The sequence below is a fragment of the Monodelphis domestica genome, chromosome 2 (assembly GCF_027887165.1).
Source record: "Monodelphis domestica isolate mMonDom1 chromosome 2, mMonDom1.pri, whole genome shotgun sequence".
In the NCBI taxonomy this organism is placed as follows: domain Eukaryota; kingdom Metazoa; phylum Chordata; class Mammalia; order Didelphimorphia; family Didelphidae; genus Monodelphis; species Monodelphis domestica.
The window spans coordinates 19,234,109-19,253,696 of record NC_077228.1 but is presented as its reverse complement, the minus strand read 5'-3'; the positions used below and the strand labels follow the sequence as shown (position 1 = coordinate 19,253,696).

Below are 19,588 nucleotides of genomic sequence, written 5' to 3'. Positions count from 1 at the left end.
TTATTGTATGGAGCGAAGGGCAAGGGGTGCAGACACCAGAGCAGCTATCCAGGAGAATGCTGTCTCCGGCTCATCTGTGAAGGAGGGTGTCTGCCATGACTTTGGAGGCTCCTTCTAGACTTGAATCTGGAATCCCCAAGAGTTGGCTATTTCTGGGTTTTCCGTGACATTAATTTTGAAGGCTGGCTATGGCTGGGTGACCCCTTGTTGGGCTTACTGAGGCAGAGATTGCATGTATCAGGGGTTGACTGGGTGGTTGCTGAGTCTTTGATGATTCTCAGTTTCATGATGCCTTATGTTTGAACATCCCAGATTTCCACACATCCTTCCCCAGTTCTGAATTGTACTAGACTTTGTGATGAAGAGAAAGCTAAGCAAAACCAGTGACTGAGAGGGCAGCTGGGCAACTCGGTGGATTGAGAGACAGACCTAGGGATGGGAGGTCCTGGGTTCAAATCTGGACTCAGACACTTCCCAGCTGGGTGACTCTGGGCAAGTCACTTAACCCCCATTGCCTAGCCCTTTCCACTCTTCTGCCTTGGAACCAATACACAGTATTGACTCCAAGATGGAAGGTGAGGGTTTAAAAGAAAAAAAGAAAGGCAGTGTTGGATAGTGGTTATAGTATTGGACATGAAATCAAGCAGAACTAGATTTCCATCCTCCTTCTGATATTACTGAGCAAATAACTTAAAACTCTCTGATCTCAAGTCTTGATATCTAAAATGGGGCTAATCAGATCTCCAGTTCTGACTCACCTGGCTTTGTGGCTGTTGTTGCCATTTTGAACCAGATCTTTGACTTCCTTGGATGAGACATCTCATCCAGCAGGTGCTTCACCAATTCATCTTCATAGAGCTTTGCTTAGAACGCTGGGAACTCAAAGCACTGGTCAGGGTCCCACGGCCAGTGTGGGTCAGAGGAGAGATTTGAACTCAGATTTTCCTGTCTCTGAAGTCAGCTTCCTCATGTCCTGCTGCCTTTCATAGGCTTCTTAAAACTTCAATGAGATTAGGGATGGTTAGCACTTCTCTGACTTAAGTCAGCAAGCATTATTATTGTTGTTGTTATATGAATTGCTGCAGGTCTAACCACTACTGAGCAGCAGAGCTGGGGTCTTCTCTTTGCACAGGGGATTCCCCTGTAGGGGGATGATCCAGGAAGTTCTTCAGCCATCCTGAGGAGCAAGAGGGAAGGGGAGCACTTGGTGGATAGGAAGCAAGACTGGGAGTCAGAAAGGCCAGTGTTTGAACCTTGCCACAGTCACTTATTTAACTGTGTGATCCTGGACAAGTCATTTATTGTCTCTGGGGCTCCTTTCTTCACCTCAAAAATAAGGGCCCTTCTAAATGATCACCTGAGTGCAATTATCAATAATATGGAAATAGGTCTTGATCAATGACACAAGTAAAACCCAGTGGAATTGCGTGTTGGCTATGGGAGGGGGGTGAGAGGAGAGGAGGGAAAGAATGTGAATCATGGAACCATGGGAAAATATTCTAAATTATTTCATTAAATAAAATGTTTCAATTAAAAAAATAAATAAGGGCGCTGGACTAGATGGCCCCTGCGGTCCCTTCTTTCTCAAAATCTATGATTTTCTCCCTTCCCTCAAGGGCCCTTCCAAGTGTGCTTCTATGATCTTATGCCATTTTGGGTCCCTACTAGTCCTGTTTGAATTCTTAAACCCTCACCTTCTGTCTAAGAATCAATACCGTGTACTGTCTCCAAGGCAGAATAGCAGTAACGGCTGAGCCATGGAGGTTAGTGACTTGCCCAAGGTCATACAGCTAGGAAGTGTTGGTGGCTAGACTTGAATCTGGGACCTCTTGTCTCCAGACCTGGCTCTCAATCCACCGAGTCACCAGCTGCCCTCAGTTCTTTCTACCTTTAAGGAAGAACAAACACATGTACAGAGTAATATGACGTGACATGATGTCATATATTGTTTTGTGTCATTTTATATTGTGTTATATTAATTCTTTCTAGTCTTCGAAGGAATAAAATGTGCATCCATCCATCTGTCCATCCATCCATCCGTCTGTCCATCCATCCATCTGTCCATCCATCCATCCGTCCATCCATCCATCCATCCATCCATCCATCCATCCATCCATCCATCCATCCATCCGTCCGTCCATCCATCCATCCGTCCATCCATCCATCCATCCATCCATCCATCCATCCATCCATCCATCCATCTGTCCCTCCTATTCTTAAGGACAATATAAAAATAGAGACATGCACATGAGATTCTCTCTCTACACATATGCCTCTCTCTGTCTCCCTTTGAGACTGACGGGGTCCAAGATACAGGTGTGCCTCGACTCCTCCATGTGACATATTGCTCTGCGCTCAGAGATGTCTCGCACGTGCGTGGAGGCGCCGGGATAGCCGGGACACTGTGGAGGTTTCCAGCGCCCGATTGTTCTCCTTTTCCTAAATAAATGCCACCCCGAGACGTCCGAAGCTTCCACGGAATGGACCTGACTGTGCTGTGTTGTAGATGCGGGAAGGAAAAGTGGGGCAGCGGCAAAACCCAGGGGGGCCAAGGATGGGGCAGAGCAGCCCCCAGACCGATCTCGGGGAGAAGAGGGGAAAGGAATGATTCAACACGGTGCGTGTCAGTGTGTGAGCGTGTGTGAGACTGTAACTGTGTTTGTATGATTGTGTGTGACTGTGTGTGTGATTGTAAGTGTGTGCGTGATTGTGAATGTGACTGTGTGTGACCATGTGTGTCTGTGTGATTGCATGTCAATGTGTGTGAGTGAATCGTGAGTGTGTTTGAGTGTGTGTGCATGTGTGAGTGTAATTGTGTTTGTGAGTGTGTATATGTGCTTGTGTGAGTATGACTGTGTGTGAGCATATGTCAGCGTGTGTCTGTGTGTGTGACTGTGATTGTGGGTTTTATTCTGTGAGTGTGTCTGTGTGGGTATGTGTGATTGTGTGCGTGTCTGTGTGATTGTGGGTGATTGCATGCGTGTGACTGTGCGTGTGTGTTTGAGTGTGTGTGTGTGTCTGTGAGTGTGTGAGGGTGCGGTGCACCCCTGTGCGCTTGGAGTGAGCCAACCTTAGTGAGCAGAGCCTGCTGTGGCTGCCCTGCAGTCGGCCGTCGGGCGCAGGGGAAGGACGAGCCCAGCAGAGGGCAGCCGGCACTCATCAGAGGCCGCTCGGGCTCCCTGGAGGCAGAGAGAGGGCAGCGTCGGAGGCCGGGAGGCGTCCAAGGCAGGGCGGTGCAGGGGTTGGGGAGGCTGAGCCCAAGGGCAACATCCACTCCAGGGTAGCTCGGAGCACACACCCAGGGAGCTGGCAAAGGTGGAGCCGAGATGCCTGGAGGCCGTGGTTGCTAGGAGACGGAGTCCTGGGAGATGCTCTAGGCCCCTGCTGGCTGCCTTACCTCGGAGGAAGGGTGACTTCTTGGGGAAGAGCCCAGGGTGGGGATGGGGGGGGTCAGTCCCTGGGTGCTGCTTGGCCCCAGAGAGCAGAGCCAGGGGTGCCAGAGGGGAGCTGCTGAAAGACCGAGGTCCCATGGAAGGAGGAATAATGGGCATCGTACCAAAGTGGAATGGGCTGGCTGTCCTCCCCTTCTCCCCAGGTCCTTAAACAAAGGCCCGATGCCCGTTTAGCAGGAGGGCCATAGAGGGGAGCCAGGCTGGGAGCTGACTGACCACAGGCCTGGAGTCAGGAAGATCTGAGTTCAGATTCTGACTCAGACACTTCCTATCCACGCTTCTGACCCTGGGCAGGTGAGGAAGATGGGTGGAAGGAATTCCAGATGTTTTGTTTGGAGGAGAGAAGGCTTGGAGAGAGGCCAGTCTTCAAGAATTTGAAGGATTATCACACCGAAGAGAGATTGGGGTTTTGCCTGGCCCCAGAGGACTGAAGTAGAGCCTAAGAGAGACCCATTTAGCCTCAATACAAAGAAAAACTCCCCAAAGGGTAGAGCTGCCAAGACAGCCTCATGGGAAAAAGGCTCCTCCCCATCTCTGAAGTCTGTGGTTGTGCCCCACTCTTCTTGACCCCATTTGGGGGTTTCTTGGCAGAGATCCTGGAGTGGTGGGCCATTTCCTTCTCCAGCTCATTTTACAGATGAGGAAACGAAGCAAACAGAGTGAATTGACTTGCCCAGGATCACAGCTAGTAAGTGTCTGAGGCTGAATTTGAACTCAGGCCTTTCTGACTCCAAGACACAGCTCCAGTCAGCTGCCCCTAGAATTCTAGGATCCTGGCAATATAGAATCATAGGCCTAGAAGGGAAAGAACCTCACAGGCCATCTGGTCCAATTCCCTCATTTTATAGCTGAAGAAACTAAGGCCCAGCATAGTTAGGAGACCCGACCAAGATCACATAGATAGAAATTAATGCAGAATTTGGACTCAGGTCTTGGTCTTCTAATGTGAATTGGCTCGATAATTACCAGTGGAGTTTATTATAGACCATTAATGTCCTGGGCCTAGAGTCAGGAGTTCAAATCTGGCCTTGAGCTTACAAGCTCTGTGACCTGGGCAAGTAACTTAAAGACGGCCTGCCTCCCTTTCCTCATCTATAAAATGGGGCTAATAACAGCACCTCCCTGAGGAGCCAATGAGACCCTATTTGTAAAGTCCTTTAGAAATACTAGTTGTTTCTGGGATTCTTGGTCTCTGGCCTAGGATCCTTTCAGCCTCTGAACTTCTGTGAATTCCCTGCAGCTTTGGCTAAACTAACCTCTCTCTGTCTCTGTCTCTGTCTCTGTCTCTCTTTCTGTCTCTGTCTCTGTCTCTCTCTCTGTCTGTCTGTCTGTCTGTCTCTCTCTGTCTCTCTCTCTGTCCCTCTCTGTGTCTCTCTCCCTCTCTCTCTTTCTATCTACTCTCTCCGTGTCTGTCTCTCTGTCTGTCTCTTGGTCTCTCTGTCTGTTCTCTCCCTCTCTGTCTCTCTCTCTGTCTCTCTCTGTCCCTCTCTGTGTCTCTCTCCCTCTCTCTCTTTCCCTCTCTCTCCCTCTCTCTCTTTCTATCTGCTCTCTCTGTGTCTGTCTCTCTGTCTGTCTCTCTGTCTGTCTCTTGGTCTCTCTGTCCCTGTTGGTGTCTCTGTCTCTCTCTGTCTCTCTCCGTCTCTGCCTCTGTCTCTCCCTCCTGTGAACTTTTACAGCTCACCACCTATAGCATTCTTGGACTCTTAGTCATGCTTGGCCTCATTGTCCCTTTTCCTATAGCCTTAAGCTGCCATTTATGGCTTCTATTTATTCTCTCCTCTCCGTGTGGACAAGTCCCTTTGCCTCTGTGAGCCTCAGTTTCCCCCTTTGTCCAATGAGGGCCCTAGACTAGCAGGGCCCTTCTTCCGTCCCCAGATGGGGTTCTGTGCCTCCTGCCATTGCCCAGCCTCTGGGCAGCCCTCGGGTTGACACCAGCCGGGTCTGGGAGGAAACATCGCTTCCGGCTGGGGCTCGCGTGTTCCTCGCAGGGATCTCTCTCCCCATGGACCCTGGGAAGATGGGGCGGCCGCACCCCCTCGCTGCTCTGGCCGCGCTGCCCCTGCCGGGTTAGCCGTTCTGCATGCAGTCCGGCCTTTCCCCGACCCCTTCCTGAGCGTGCTGCCGAGAGGCTGCACGGGGCGGCCTTTGGAGCACGTCCGCTGCGAGCCCAGCTGGGAAATGCTTCTGGAGCCCTGGGAGAGCCCGCCTGAGCCTTCCTTGTGGGCCAGGCCTGGGCCCGGGTGGGCCCCTGGCTCGGTCCTTCACAGGAGCCAGGACGAACGGCTGTTCCTGGCCTGAGCCCGGGCAGGTGGGCTTTGTGGGGCCCCTCGGGGGGAGCCTTTCATCCAAACGCGTCTGCACCCCAAAGGGAGGCTGCGATAGGGCTGAACCCCATCCCCACCCCATTGGGCTCGACTGCTTCAGAGGCCCTCTGGCGGGGGGACATGGAAGGTGGGGAAGTACCTATAGACAGAGGAGGGGGGCTCGGAGCATGCCCCAAGTCGCGTTAGCGGCAACGGAGACTAAGGAGAGGGACGGGAATTCAGTCTGGAAAGGCAGTAGCCAGACTGCCAGGGGCTTTCAATGAAAAAACAAAGGTCGGTATTTGTACAGTGGACAGAGCTGGCGTCGGGAAGGCCTGAGTTGAAATCCAGCCTCAGACACTTCCTGGCTGGGTGACCCTGGAAAAGTCATTTCCCTCCATTGGCTTCCGTTTCCTCAGTTGTAAAATGATTGGAAAAGGAGACCCAAACCTAAGCTGAATTCTGATGTTCCCAGGGAAACTCTTAAGGTGAAGGCACACTACAAAGAACGTTTGAGAAAGAAAAGAACGTTCATAGATGCAATGACCAGTTACGATGCCAAAAGAGCAAAGATGAAGGACATACTCTATAGCCAAGGCAAGAATCTGTTTCCATCATGATGTATATTTTCTTTAAAAATAAAAGGTTTAATATAAAAAAAATGAATTAGATAAGGAAATGGCAAACCACTCCAAGATCTTAGCTATGTGACCCTAGGCGAGTCACTGAACCCAGTTTGCCTCAGTTTCCTTATCTGTAAAATGAGCTGGAGCAGGAAAAGGTAAACTTCTCCAGTGCTTTGCCAAGAAAACCCCAAATGAGGTTACAAAGAGTTGAACATGAGTGAAAACCAACTGAATAACAGCCACAGATTTGTGCGGTGGGGTGGATTGGAGAGGGGAGGCTAAAGGCGGTGCTCCAGCCCCGCCTTCGACTTTTTGGCTCATTTTGGTGGGCTGAGACTTGAGTCTGATGGTTGGGGAGAACATCCAGACCGCCATCTTGTTTGTAACTTACATCTCTCAGATTCGCTTGGAGCATGGTTCCATGGTTTGCCCAGAGCCCAGAGCCACCGGGTGTCAGAGGAAGAATTTGAGTAACTAGAGCTGTACAGTTTTCCCATCTGTCCTCTCATTGAATCCTGATGCCAGCCCATGAGGGAGGCCAGGAGAAGAGGCCATTGTCCTGGGCATACTGAAAGGAGAGAGATGACCAGAGAAGTCAGCTGCATTCCCAGAGGTCTGGCAGCAGAGCTTTCCCCCTAGAGCACGCTCTTTCAGGGCTTGAAACGCATAGACTGCCCAACGGATCAGTCAACAAGCATTTATTAAGAGCCAGCGGTGTGCCAGGCCAACGTGGAATCCCCTCTTCCATCAAGAAGCCTTTATTCTCCCATTCTACCTCTCCAGGCTGAACCATGTGTCCCCGGGGCTTTGGAATCAGCCCATCAATCAATGGGCCCTTTGTCAGCAACTGGGAATACACAGGAAACATTGGAAGGGTTCTTGCCTTCATGGAGTTTAGCGTCTATCATCTGCTTTACAGCCACCCTCATTGAGTGCTTTGCATCAGGCACCTCCCGTTTGCAGGGGCCTGTGGGAAGTGTGATGGGTACCGATAGTCCCCTGGACATGCTCATGGCATAGTCAATGCCTCCTTCCAAGCGTGCCCCCCCAAAGGCACTGGAAGCAGAGGGAGACGCTTCCTTGGGCTCATTGATCCCTGGCTGCCCAAGGCCCATGGGTGCTGCCTCTGGGCATCAAACACGGGTAGGGAGAGCTTGGAGAGGGATGAGGACACACAGATGCTCACTGTGTCCTTGTTTGGTACGTGTTGGCTACAAGCTTTGGGCCACCTGAGCCATGCTTGTTTTGGACAGCCCGATGGTTCTCTTCCTCTCCGTCTCCTCATCCAGGGAAGCACCCTCTGGAACTGTCTTTGCCCCGTGCCTCAGAGATGGCCTCGCTCTCTCTCTCCAGCCTCACCCTTCAGACTCTCTGCTTCATGCCATGCGTGTGAGGGCCTGCGCAGCTGGCAGGGGGAGCCCTCGGCTCACCTGGAAAGCCCTCAGAGTCAGGTCTGACTTTTCGGGGGGTCTCCAGGCCCTCTTGGGAACTGTAGAGGGAGAGAGGGCAACCTGGGTAAGAACAAGTAACATATCTTTGGGTAGAAGAGAATGTGGCAAGACGGGGAGTCCTGGGTTCAAATTTCTTCCTAGCTGGGTGACCCTGGACAAGTGACTTCACCCCCATTGCCTAGCCCTTGTCGCCCTTCTGCCTTGGAACCAATGCCCAGTACTGATTCCAAGATGGAAGGTGAGAGTTTTAAAAAAGTAATTTTGATCTCGTGGACTCCCTGAAAATGTCTTGGGGGGCACCCAAAACTCCAGGGCCCAGGATTGGTCCAAGATGGGAAGGTGAGGCTGTTCATCAAGAAAACAAAAAGAAGGAAGAGAATGTGGCTTGGAGAAAAGGAAGAGGGGGAAGAGAGGGAAGAATGGCCACCAAGTCTGTGCGTGTGAGTGTGTTCATCTCGTTATGCCTGCTTATGGCAATCATCAATGGACATTTCTAAAGGGAGAATGGAGGGAAGAGGTAGCGCCGGGATGGAGGGAGCGCCAGGAAAGCCTTCATCCAGAAGATGGCACCGGAAGAGATTTTGAGGGAAACAAGGGATGCCAAGAGGCTGGCATGAAGAGGGAGTGCGTTCTAGGCACGGAGGACAGGCAGCCTGAATGGAGGAGGCCGTTGGGTCTCAATGGCCAGATGGAGAGACTGGGCAGGGCATGATGTCTAACATGGATGGGAAGGGCATTGAGACTAGAGGGAGGAAGGAGCCTTGGAATTGACTGAGTCGCCCTGTGACTCTTCAGTTGGAAATTTAGGAAAGTCCCTTTGGCAGCTGTATGGAGAATGGAATGGAGAAGGGCTTGAGGCAGCAAGGTCAATTCCAACTGGTGGGACTTTGGGCAGAGCCATCGATCCAGCCTCTCGGGCCTTGTTTTTCTCATGGACAAAATAAGGAGGTTGGACCAGACCAGAATTTCTCAGGCTCTTTGGTCCCCAGGACCCTTTTCTACTCAAAAATTATTTAGTATTCCCAAAGAGCTTTTGTATCTCTGTTTATACTATATACGAGTAGTCTCTCGGTAACCGAGGATGACGATTGTCTTTGTGCATTTTCATCTATGGTGTATAGATGAGTGTGCACACCTGTTTTATTTCTAATAGGCCTGTAAAAATAGTTTGGGGAGGGAGGCAGTTAGGTGGCTCAGTGGATGAAGAGATGAGAAGTACTGGATTCAAATCTGACCTGACATTTTCTAGTTGTGTGACCCTGGATGAGTCATTTAACTCCCATTGCCTAGCCCTTTGCCAATCTTCTGCCCTGGAATACACAACATTGATTCTAAACAGAAGGCAAGGGTTTAAATGAATAGTTTTGACCTCTTGGACTCCCTGAAACGGTCTTGGGGGCCAAATATTGAGACGGTTGAACATTAATTCTAGTTTATCTGCCAGCTCTTGCTTCTGTTTTCACAAGAATCCTACCACAACCCTGAGAGGTAAGCAGGGTGAGCAATATTATTCCCTTTATAAAGAAAGGAAGGACACAGGCATCTGTGAGGAACCTTCCATGTTCCAGGCACTATAATGTCATCTCATTCTGGGAGACGGATACTATTATTTTCCTCCTTTTATACTTGAGGAAACTGAGGCAGACACGGCTGCAAGTGACACGGCTGCAAGTGACAAAAGCAAGATTTTATCTCCGGGGTTGCCGAGTCCAGGCTCAGCCCTCTATCCGAAGGGGCACATGACTATCTCTTTAGGTGGGGAAACTGAGGCTGGAGAGGAGGATCCAGCAGTAAATGGGGCTCTTTCTCCTCCGTCTGGCTGCCTTTCACTGGATCCAAACGCCCAAGCCGTTCATGATCCCCAGACCTACAGACGATGGAATTTCTCTTCAGAAAGCTGCGTTTCTGGTGTCCGAGGGTGCCCTTCAGCGTCCTTCCCTCCCCTCCGCGCCCCGTGGTGCTCATTTATCCTCGCCAGGTATTTGCTCTTCATTCCTGTTGGCTTTTAGGAAGGAATGCCAGCCACGTGAAGGAGACATTCCAGGGCGCCCGGCCGGCAGGCTGAGCCTCGCACAACAGCACCCTGTTTTTTCCAGCGGGCTGAGAGCGGCAGGGAGAGAGGTGGGACCTTGCAGCGCTGCACAGCTCCGTCTGGGCTTTCGTCTACCTTTGCAGGTAATGAATTGCCCGGCCGCTTTGTTTTCTAGTCGGCTCTTGTTGGGTTTCCAGAGCTCCACCCCGCAGCACCAGGATTTGTCCCTCGCCTCACTATTCCTACATATGGTCAAAATCAACGTACCTTCCGGGTTGCTGACACGGGCAAATTTACTGTTGGCAGCCGCTGGCAGCTTCCCAGTAACCCTTTGTTCGTTCGGGGAATGTTAGCGCAATCTGACGGCAAGCAAAGGCACAGCCACTGTCTTGGGCTCAGCCAGCAGCCCATTTGGATTGGGGAAGCTGAAGACCTGGGAGGAGCAGCCCAGGGTCCTAGAAAGAAACTTGCCTTGAAGCCTGGGTTCAAATCTCCACTCTGGTGCCTGATGAAGTGACTTATTGCGTGAAGACTCACAATCATCTCATGAGAGGCTCAGGGGTTCAAAGTTTAATCTCCTTCATTTACCAATTGGGAAACGGAGACCCAGAGATGGGATGTGACTTGTCCAAGGTCACACAGGCAGCTGGGGGTAGAGGTGGGGAGGGTGGGATGGAGGGAAAAGCTCTGACTGTGGCCAGATGTGAAAATCTTCCATTTCACCTTTCTTTAGACTCTGTATACAGTTTGCATAAGGTCTCCCCCTTCAAAGGGTGAGCTCCTTCAGGGCAGCAGATTATATTTTGGGCTGTCTCAGGGTCTTCAGGCTTAGGTCAGTGTCTGACAAATGGCTCGATGGCCACTCCTGTGACCTTAATCTGCCTTGGACCTCAGTTTCTTCGTTTGTGAAATGAATGGGGTTGGATTAGACTTCTAACTCTGGACCTAGAGCCCAAGGGCTCATGTTCCTATTTTCTGACACCAAACCTAGGAGACAGCACTCAGACTTCTATCTCATTTATGTGCAGCCAGTGGGTCCTCTTCGCAAGCCTCAGTTTCCTTCTTTGGAAAAATCAGTCTTGCTGCCCTGCCCACCTTGCAGGACTGTGGGGGAGAAGAGTGCTCTGGACCCTTTAAAGGGAGACAGAAATGTTCCTCTCTTGCTCTAATGGAAAGGGTCCCAGAGTCAGAGCCAGGATGTTTAGGTTGGAAACTTGGCTCCAAGGCTTCCTAGTCATGTGGTCTTGGGCCAGTCTCTCTTCTCCCGGTAGGAGCTGGTTTTCCTTATCTTTAAAATGGGGATAACACATTCACTCATTCATTACCCACCTAACTTAACTCCTTCAAAAGGCTCCTCGGGAGCATCTGAAGAACTCGCCTAACAAAGTGCCACCCTGAATTTCAAAACTAGTTTATAAATATTTCCCTAGTTCCATCTTATCACTTATCACTTTGAGATCATCCAAGAGGGACTTGGGAATGGAGGGATGGAGGGAAAAGCAAATAGTCCCTTTCTTTGTGTGGTTTCATCCACCTCCTGCCTCCTATCTAGTATCAGTGTGCCCCTCTCGGAGACTCAGTTTCCCTACATAAAATAAGGATAATACTTGATTCAAAAAATGAAAAGTTTGATCTCCAAGGGTCCACTCAAGTCTGATGGGACAACCAAATGAGTTACTTTCCTAACCTTAGAGCCCTCCACTTAAATGTCAGCTGTATTATCTGTTTATCCCTCAGCAGACAAAATTTGAGCTAATTCCCAGAGCTGTTTGAATTTCCATCCTAATCATCAAGCTTTACTTAAGATTCTCCAGCTGATCTTTGCATGGCATCCAGATGATTATCTTATGAAATTAGTCCTTTAATAATAGAGATAAAAATGAATGAAAGCTAATTAAGAAATTGCAAATGGGGAAACATCTAAAATACCAGCATATCAAGCTGATTTCCTCCCAGATATCACCTGTGCTTGTTTCAGGACAAAGTAGACAATGGATTTTTTCCTCTTGGGTACCAGAATTTAGCCAATTAGGGGTACTGCTGAGATACTTCTGGAATGTTGCTTTTAAACTCTATTATGACAAGGTCAAGTGAGCTCTTGTCCCAACCCCACCTTGGGAGAGACAGCTAGTCTAGGATTTAGGTCCTGGTTCTGAGGATCAAGCTATTGGACCTCCTCTGGGGCCTGGTTTCCCTTAGAAAATGCAGTTCATATTCATCACTACCTTTCTCAGAGGGCCCTCTCTGTTCATCACAAATCCCAATAGAAAATATGGGTTATTATGGTAGGGAACTTCTTAAGCCCCTTAAAACTTTTTGCTTCAGGTCAGAATTGGCTAGGCACCCTGCCCCCCCCCCCCCAGGTCCCTCCCCTTCAGTCCTTATAGTCTAGAAGTTACTGAATTAACAGGTCAAATGACAAATCAGATTAAAGGAAGTCACAATCTCTGAGGGTTAGTGAATGATTTTATTGTGACAACAGCATTGCCATAAATATTCATGAGCAAAGACCATCCTTTTGACCTAGGGATTATTCACCAAAAAGGGCACGCCGGTGGGAGCAGACCCCCCACCTTCCGGGTCTAGAAGGGTTTGGAGAGCGCTCGGAGCAGCTCTGGTCCAAAAGCCAATCACATTAGGAGATGGAAGAGCACATGGCTTTGGATGCGATCCTGCAAGTCAAGGCTGCATCCTTGAAAGCGGGGAGCTGTCAGATTCATAAACAATGGGGGGGGTTATGGGGGCGGGGGGAGGGGAGGACTCAAGAGAAACACTTTGGTACTACTTATTCATCAGGCACAAGACTTTCCACCGTGGAGGAGAGGCCGCTGCTTGGTCCCTACTTCCTCAAAGTCTGGGAGAGGGCAATTGAAGGAAGCCCTCCTCCAGCCCCCCCCCCCCCCCCGGGCTATTTACTAAGACTGGACGAGGCAGAAAAGGTGGGGTGGGGGCCGAATGGTTTTCAACATTTTATTGCATTTTCTTAAATAGATCCTTTCTGGAATTCTCAGAAACAAAAAGCATAAAAAAATTATAGACTTTATTACAAAGGGCAAATACCCCGAGTGTTCCAAATCTCTTATTTACAAACAATGCTTGGTAGGGCCCAAACGGAACAAGACAAAACGTAAAATAACTTACAAAGGCATGAAGCTGTTTATTGACATTAATCAGCTTTCACCAAATAAAAAAAATATATATACATACACAGTTAACTGAAAGGCAGGCAAGTGGCGTCCTGGTAGTCCGACCCTTCCACCCCCCCCTTTTGCTCTTAAGAAACCTCCCTCCCGCCTCCCCCCAGTCTTTTGAAGAGTACTACAGAAGCAAACTACAGTCTATGGAAGTTGTTTTTTTTGTCTTTTTTTTCGTTTTGAAACCTTTTAATACTGAATGATCATCGAATGTTAGAGGTCCATGCAGTTCTTGGTCAATGTTAAACACAGAGCTGACAGGTTCTGCCCTCCGGGTCCGGCAGGGCGGGTGGGGGTGGGGCCACCCCCTCGGCCTAGTGGTCCTGCGGAGGAGGGGGCTTGGCCTCTCCTGACTAGCTCCAGGCCCAAGGCTGGGCCAGTCCTGCCCCCACGTGTGCGTGGGGGGCGTGGGGGGGCCCCCAGTCCCTGGCTCAGCAAGTCAAGCCTGAACTATAGTCTGAGCGTGTCTGTGTCTCTTTCCAACGCAAACCAACGTGCCAGTCCAACCAAGTCCACGTCTCGTCCCCCAGGGCTGCTCAAAACGTTTGCAACTGTTGCGTGAGCATGAGCTGGCAGCCGCTGTTCACGTGGTTCATGACTTTCTGCTTCAGCTGGGCCACCTGTTCCCTGAGCATGTTGGCGGTGGACGCCAGCTCCGAGTTCTGGGCTTTCAAAGTTTTCACCTTTTCCTCCAGCCGGGCGATGCGCTCCAGCTTCCTTTTCCGGCACTTGGACGCGGCGATGCGGTTCCTCATTCGCTTCCTCTCCGCCTTGATGCGCTCCTGGGACTCCATGTCGATAGGGGACAACGGCGGGGTCTCCCCAGGCATCTCGGGCACCGTCTGCGGCTCCTCCTTGAGTGCCTGCAGCCGTGGGTGCTGCACCCCCGGGAGCTGCGGGCCCAGGGGCGGCTGCGGGTTGGTCGGCTGCGCCTGCTGCTGCGGGGCTGCGGGCTGCTGGGGGAAGCCCAGGCTGCCGCCGCCGCCGGCCCCAGCCCCGCCAGCTGCACCGTTGTAGGCGGGCGCGGAGCCCAGCGCCGAGCTGGGGTTGAAGTTACTCAAGTTCGCGTAGACTGGGGGCTCGCTATGCAGGCCACCGAAGCCCCCGGCCGCTGCTACGGGGGGAGCTACCATGCCCGCGGCCACGGAGGCGTTCCCAGGCTGCGCGGCTGCCGCCGAGGGGACACCGGGGAGCGTGTTCTGGCTGTGCAGTTCGGCCAGGGCGCGCACGAAGCCCTCGGCAAAGCCCTCCTGCTCGTCCGTCACGTTCTTGGGGCACAGGAACTGCGTGGGCGTGGGCGTGGTGGTGATGAGCCCGTTGCTGGACTGGATGATGAGGCGCTCGAGCTCAGGGGAGGCGAGCTTGAGCAGCCCAACGTCGGGCGAGGTCAGCAGGTCCGGGTTCTTGTTGCGCAGGTGGGGCTTGAGGCTGCTCACGGGGTCAGCCAAGTTCAGGGTCAGGCTTTGCTTGAGCACCTTGGCGTGACTGTAGCCGTAGCCGCCGCTCTCAGGCTGCACGAAGGCGGCGTTGAGGGCATCGTCGTAGAAAGTAGTTTCCATCTTTGTAGTCATAGAACAGAACAGGTCCCCTCCGAACTGACCGTGCGCGGACCTCGGTCCGTCCGTCTATCTGTCCGGTCTGTGCTGCGGGAGTCAGTCACCCGTCTGCTGCGGCTTGCAAAGTTCTCAGAGAGGAGCTTGAAGGTGAACTCCGCACCCGACTCGGCCGGGAGGTCTTGAGCCTAGCTGGCCCCCTCCCGTGGCCCGGCCGCGCGCCGCGCTCCCTCCGCTGCTTCTACTCCCGCGCGCGGTCCTAGGCTCGGGTTTGAAAAGTCGCGGTGGTGGATGCGTCCCCTCTCGGGTTGAGTGGCCGGCGACGGGCACCGGCGAGTGACAGTGGCTCTCCCGGGCGCGGGCGAAGGAGCCCGGCCGGGGTGAGAGGACGGAGAGAATGAGGGTCCGCCGGAGCGCGCTAGGAGCCGGGGGTCCGCGCCTCTTGCGGGCTGGCTCAGGTCTGGGGGCGCCAGTAGCCGCAGCCCCCTCCTCTCTCCTCCGGATCTGGACGCCCGCTCCCCCTCTCCGAGCTTCGTCAAAAGTTCAGAGAACCACTTGTGCCTCTGGGAAAGTAATCGGGGGCGGCCGCTGCCCCTGGGCCGGGGTGTCTCTGTCCACCCCGGGTGCCTCCGAGCTCGAGGAGCCCCTGGCAGTCGAGAGAGAAGAGCACTGGTGCCGGTGGGACGGTTCGCTTCGGGTGCTACGCTGCGCGCTGCGCTGCACCGGTGAAGTGCACTGACAGATGAACGGAACTCGGGGGTTGCCTGGTTGTGGCTGCCGCCCCCTGCCTACTGCTGCTGCTGCTTGCCCGCCCCGCTGCCCGGCTCGCTCTTTCCCGTCCCGCGCCGCACACTCCGGCTGGGTCTTCTCGACCACACTCAGTACAACTCTGAGCCCGTCTCCAGCTCGGAGCTCAACACTTATCTGCTACCAGTCACCCCCTAAAAATAGCCCATGATGTCACCCCCGCGCCTTCCCATTGGCCCGCGTCGCCCTCAGGGGGGTGGGTCCGCCTGTCGCCATGGAGACCCCACCCTAGAAGATTCTTCTCCCGGGCCCCGCGAAGGCTCACGGGATGAGGTAATGCTCCGCTGCCCTCCTACAGTCGGGCCCTTCTTTCTCCCCGCTCTCCCTCCTCCCCTCCCCGGCCCGCCCCGGCCCGCCCGGTGCATTGTGGGCTGACGTCTTGGGGTTGGACTGTCTAGTGACGGCGGTCTGGCGGCTAGGACGGAGGCGGGCTCAAATTCTAGGTTCGGTGGGGGTGGGGTAGGGAAAGGCGGGAACGCTCTGAGGGTCGGAGGGGCGTTAATAGAAAGGAGGGAGGAGAACGGGTAGAATCATCGCCTGTCCAGCGTCTGAGGACTCGGAGGGGCTTCCCCCAATGCGCTCGGTAGTGGGGTTTCAGGGTCTTGCCTTCGCGCCGACCCTCCCCCCCGCGTCCTGAGACGCATTGGTATTGTCCTTAAGGTGTTTTTTTTTTGTCCCTGGGGGGCGGGGGAGCCGGAGGGAGAGCGGAGCGGGAGTCTCGGAGTGGTGGGTGATATCGCGAGATCTACTCGCTACCTCTCGCAGCGAATGCAAACAAACTTCGGTCCCAGGGAAGTTGGGGCGCGGGAGCGAGCCCGAGTGTAAGAGCTTGCCGTTAGATCCCGTGGAAGAGACACGCGCGCCGGCAGCGTCACCCGAGCACTGCTGGCTCCCATCAACCCCTAGCGGGGAGAGGGGGTGCCGTGCCCATTTTGCAGAAGAGCAAACCGAATGGGAGGAAACTGGTGACGGACCTGCCCCTCAGGAGGGGGCCCCGGGGCTAATAGTCCAGACTTTACCCCTGCGCTTTAGGGGGTAACTTGTTCCATCACATCGCTGTTAAGCATCACGGGGGTGGAGTAATTCGAACCCAGGACTTGGCTGGGCAGGGGAGGGACCAGGGCTGCGGACCTGCAAAGGACCAAGACTAAGGTCGGAGTTTTACCCAGTGACCCCCAGCGACTCGCTCAAGGTTGCGTTCTTTCATTAAGAGGTGCTGTATCCCGGGTACTGGGCCAAGTTCTGGGGGTACTAAAAAGGCCCGAGACTTGACCGACCTCCCTCTCTCCTTGGGGTCCCCTTAGTGTATTGTGCCTCTCTCCACACTCCCCTCCCCACCCCCCATGAAAACCTTTTGAGTGTAGTGGCCGGCTTGCTTTTTCCTTGTATTTGTAATAAATATTTGTTTCCTTAACCTTTCTGAGTTTCTTGATCTTCAAAAAGGGGTACAGAATCAGATGGCCTGTGAGCCCCCAAACAATTTCATATTCCTCCTCAGGTGCCTCCTAGCTATGGGAGTTTGGGCAGGCGTTTCCCGACCTATAAAATGGGGAGAATAATAGCATCTACCCCATATCTCAGGGTTGTTTGGACCATCAAATGAGTTAAATTGTAAAGTGGTTTGCAAATTTAAAAAAACCTATATAGTGTTATTTTGCTAGTGCTGACATTAAATTTCGATTATTAATAAAAATGATTTAGGATCAGTTAATGAAATGTCATAAACTCACGAAATCTCACTGGACTCTCCAGTAAAATGAGGAAGAGAGATCCTCCGAGATTCCTTCTAGTTCAAAGTCAAGTTCTGGCTCATTTTACAGCTGGAGAAACTGAGACCCTGAGAGAGGGGCAGCAGTTTGCCCTAAATCACACAGCAAGTTAGTGGCTGCGCTAAGGTCCCGCCCCCACCCCCTGCGATTTGTAGATTCTAATCCCAGGATGGATTCCATTTCCCTGTGAACTCTGGCCTTCGAATTCCAAACCCTGGCTTGGTATCTGCACGCAGCCTTACTCAATTCAAGGTCAGCCCTCCTAGCTGTGGGAATTCCTTAACCCACCCACGTCTGGAGATCAGGAGATCGAAACTTACTTAGGAGAGTCTTAGAATGGCCTGAGGCCCAGAGAGGGGCTGTCAGCGGGTGGGATTGAAATCCTGGCTGGTAGCTTGGCACTCTGTATCTGCTGTCAGGTTGTTTTTCTGTACATTTCATTCTAATCTGTACATCCCTATCTATCTATCTACCTATCTCTGTCTGTCTGTCTGTCTGTCCTGCCTGATCTATCGATCGCTCTGTCTCTCTAACTGATCTGTCCATTTATCTATTATCTCTCAGTCTGTCTCTACCACTGATGTCTCTATCTATTGAAAGAGAGCCAGGAAGACAAAACCCGTCTTCCAGAGTTCAAATTTGACCCCGACACTTACTAGCTGTGTGATCCTAGACAGTCATTTAATCCTGCTTGCCTCGATTTCCTCTTCTGTAAAATAAACTGGGGCAAGCCACAATATCTTAACCAAGGAAACCCCAAAGGGGGTCCCAGAGTGTGACACGATTGAATAACAAAAGCCAAAGAGCCTACCCCACTGGATTGGTGTGGGGATCAAGTGAGTTAGTGGGTAATCATATTAATTAGCATTTACATAGTGCTTTAAAGTTTGCAGAGTTCTAAATCTTAGCTTGTTCCAGCCTTCTCACCACCCTGGGAGGTAGGTGCTGGTATCATCCTCCCTCTTTTGCTGATAAGGAAATTGAGGCAAACCTAGGTTTCAGTGATTTGCCCAGGGTCACACTGCTCATAAGTGTCTGCCTTGATGTCTATATTTTGGGGGGGAATCCTGAGCTTATGAAGTGCCCTCCATCTGGATAGGAAAGAACTGCAGCTGGAAGCAGGAGCCTTGGGGCTCCAACTCTTAGGTCGACTGTTTACTGAGTCCAGTATAATCTGGGGGAAGTGTGTGTGTGTGTGTGGGGGGGGTTAGGAGTGAGGGGACCTGGACTTACTCAAATGTTAATGTCCAGAGTGGGCATTGCCCCGGGGCAAGTCATTTAGTCAAACACATGTACCAAGCCCTCTGCAGATCAATCAGGCTATAAACAGGCAAAAGACAGTTCCTCAGTTTCTTCAAACAGTCAAATGATGAGATTCGAGTAGAAGGTCCCCTCGGACACCAGACTTAGGATCCTTTCATGGGGTAGGAAGGGATAATAGTCCTTGTTCTGCCTTTTTATATAGTCGCTGTGAGGCTCAAGTGGGAGGATGAGTGTGGAAAAAAAACCCCAAACCCAAACCTCGTATGTCTGTCATTTCTAGCAAGCAAGAAAGTACTGCTCAAAGATTTGCTGCTAAGTCAAGTCAAGAAGCATCTATTGGGCTCCTCGGGTGGGCCAAGCATTGTGCTACCTGCTGGGCCAAGGAGAAAAGGGAGAGTCCTCGCCCTGGCTCGAGGAGCTCTCGGGAATGGGGGAGACAACAGAGACAACTCTGTAGAACAAGCCCAAGACTCGATAAATTGGAAGTAATGAGCAGGGGGAAGGCAAAAGGGAAGTGAGATTTTATCTGGGACCTGAAGGAAGCCGGGAGGCAGAGATAAGGAGGGAGAATGTTCCGGGGTGGGGGACAACCCGGGCTTCAGACCCATTATCTCAGTCAATCCTCACAGTAGCCCTGTTTTGTGGGGGGTCCGAGACATCAAATATGAGGCCAGCTGCTTGCTAAAGGCAGTTCTAAACAGTCCCTAAAACAGTCCATATCAGATTAAAACGTATTGTGGAGAGCAGGCAGGCAGCTGGGCAGCTCAGTGGATGGAGAATCAGGCGCAGAGAGGAGAGGTCCTGGGTTCAAATTTGCTCTCAGACACTCCCTAGCTGTGAGACTCTGAACAAGTCACTTCACCCCCATTTCCTAGGCCTTACTGTTCTTCTGCCTTAGAACCAATATACAGCATTGATTCTAAGAGATTTTCAAAAAGAGGACTTGGGAAATTTTTAACAAATTAAAAAAAATAATGTTGGGGGGCAGCTGAGTGAATTGAGAGCCAGGCCTAGAGATGGGAGGTCCTGGGTTCAAATCTGGCCTCAGACACTTCCCAGCTGGGTGACCCTGGGCAAGTCACTTGACCCCCAATGCCTAGCCCTGACGGCTCTTCTGCCTTGGAACGGATACACAGTA

At 52.1% G+C, this 19,588-nt stretch overlaps 1 protein-coding gene across 1 annotated transcript; it reads right to left on the bottom strand.

Moving 5' to 3' along the window:
• Window positions 1–12,820: 12,820 nt before the first annotated feature.
• Window positions 12,821–16,826, bottom strand: JUN (Jun proto-oncogene, AP-1 transcription factor subunit). Its single transcript, XM_007480503.3, has one exon. It carries the CDS (start codon window positions 14,627–14,629, stop codon window positions 13,595–13,597), a length of 1,035 nt encoding a protein of 344 aa, XP_007480565.1. The 5' UTR covers window positions 14,630–16,826; the 3' UTR covers window positions 12,821–13,594.
• Between the last annotated feature and the right edge of the window lie 2,762 nt (window positions 16,827–19,588).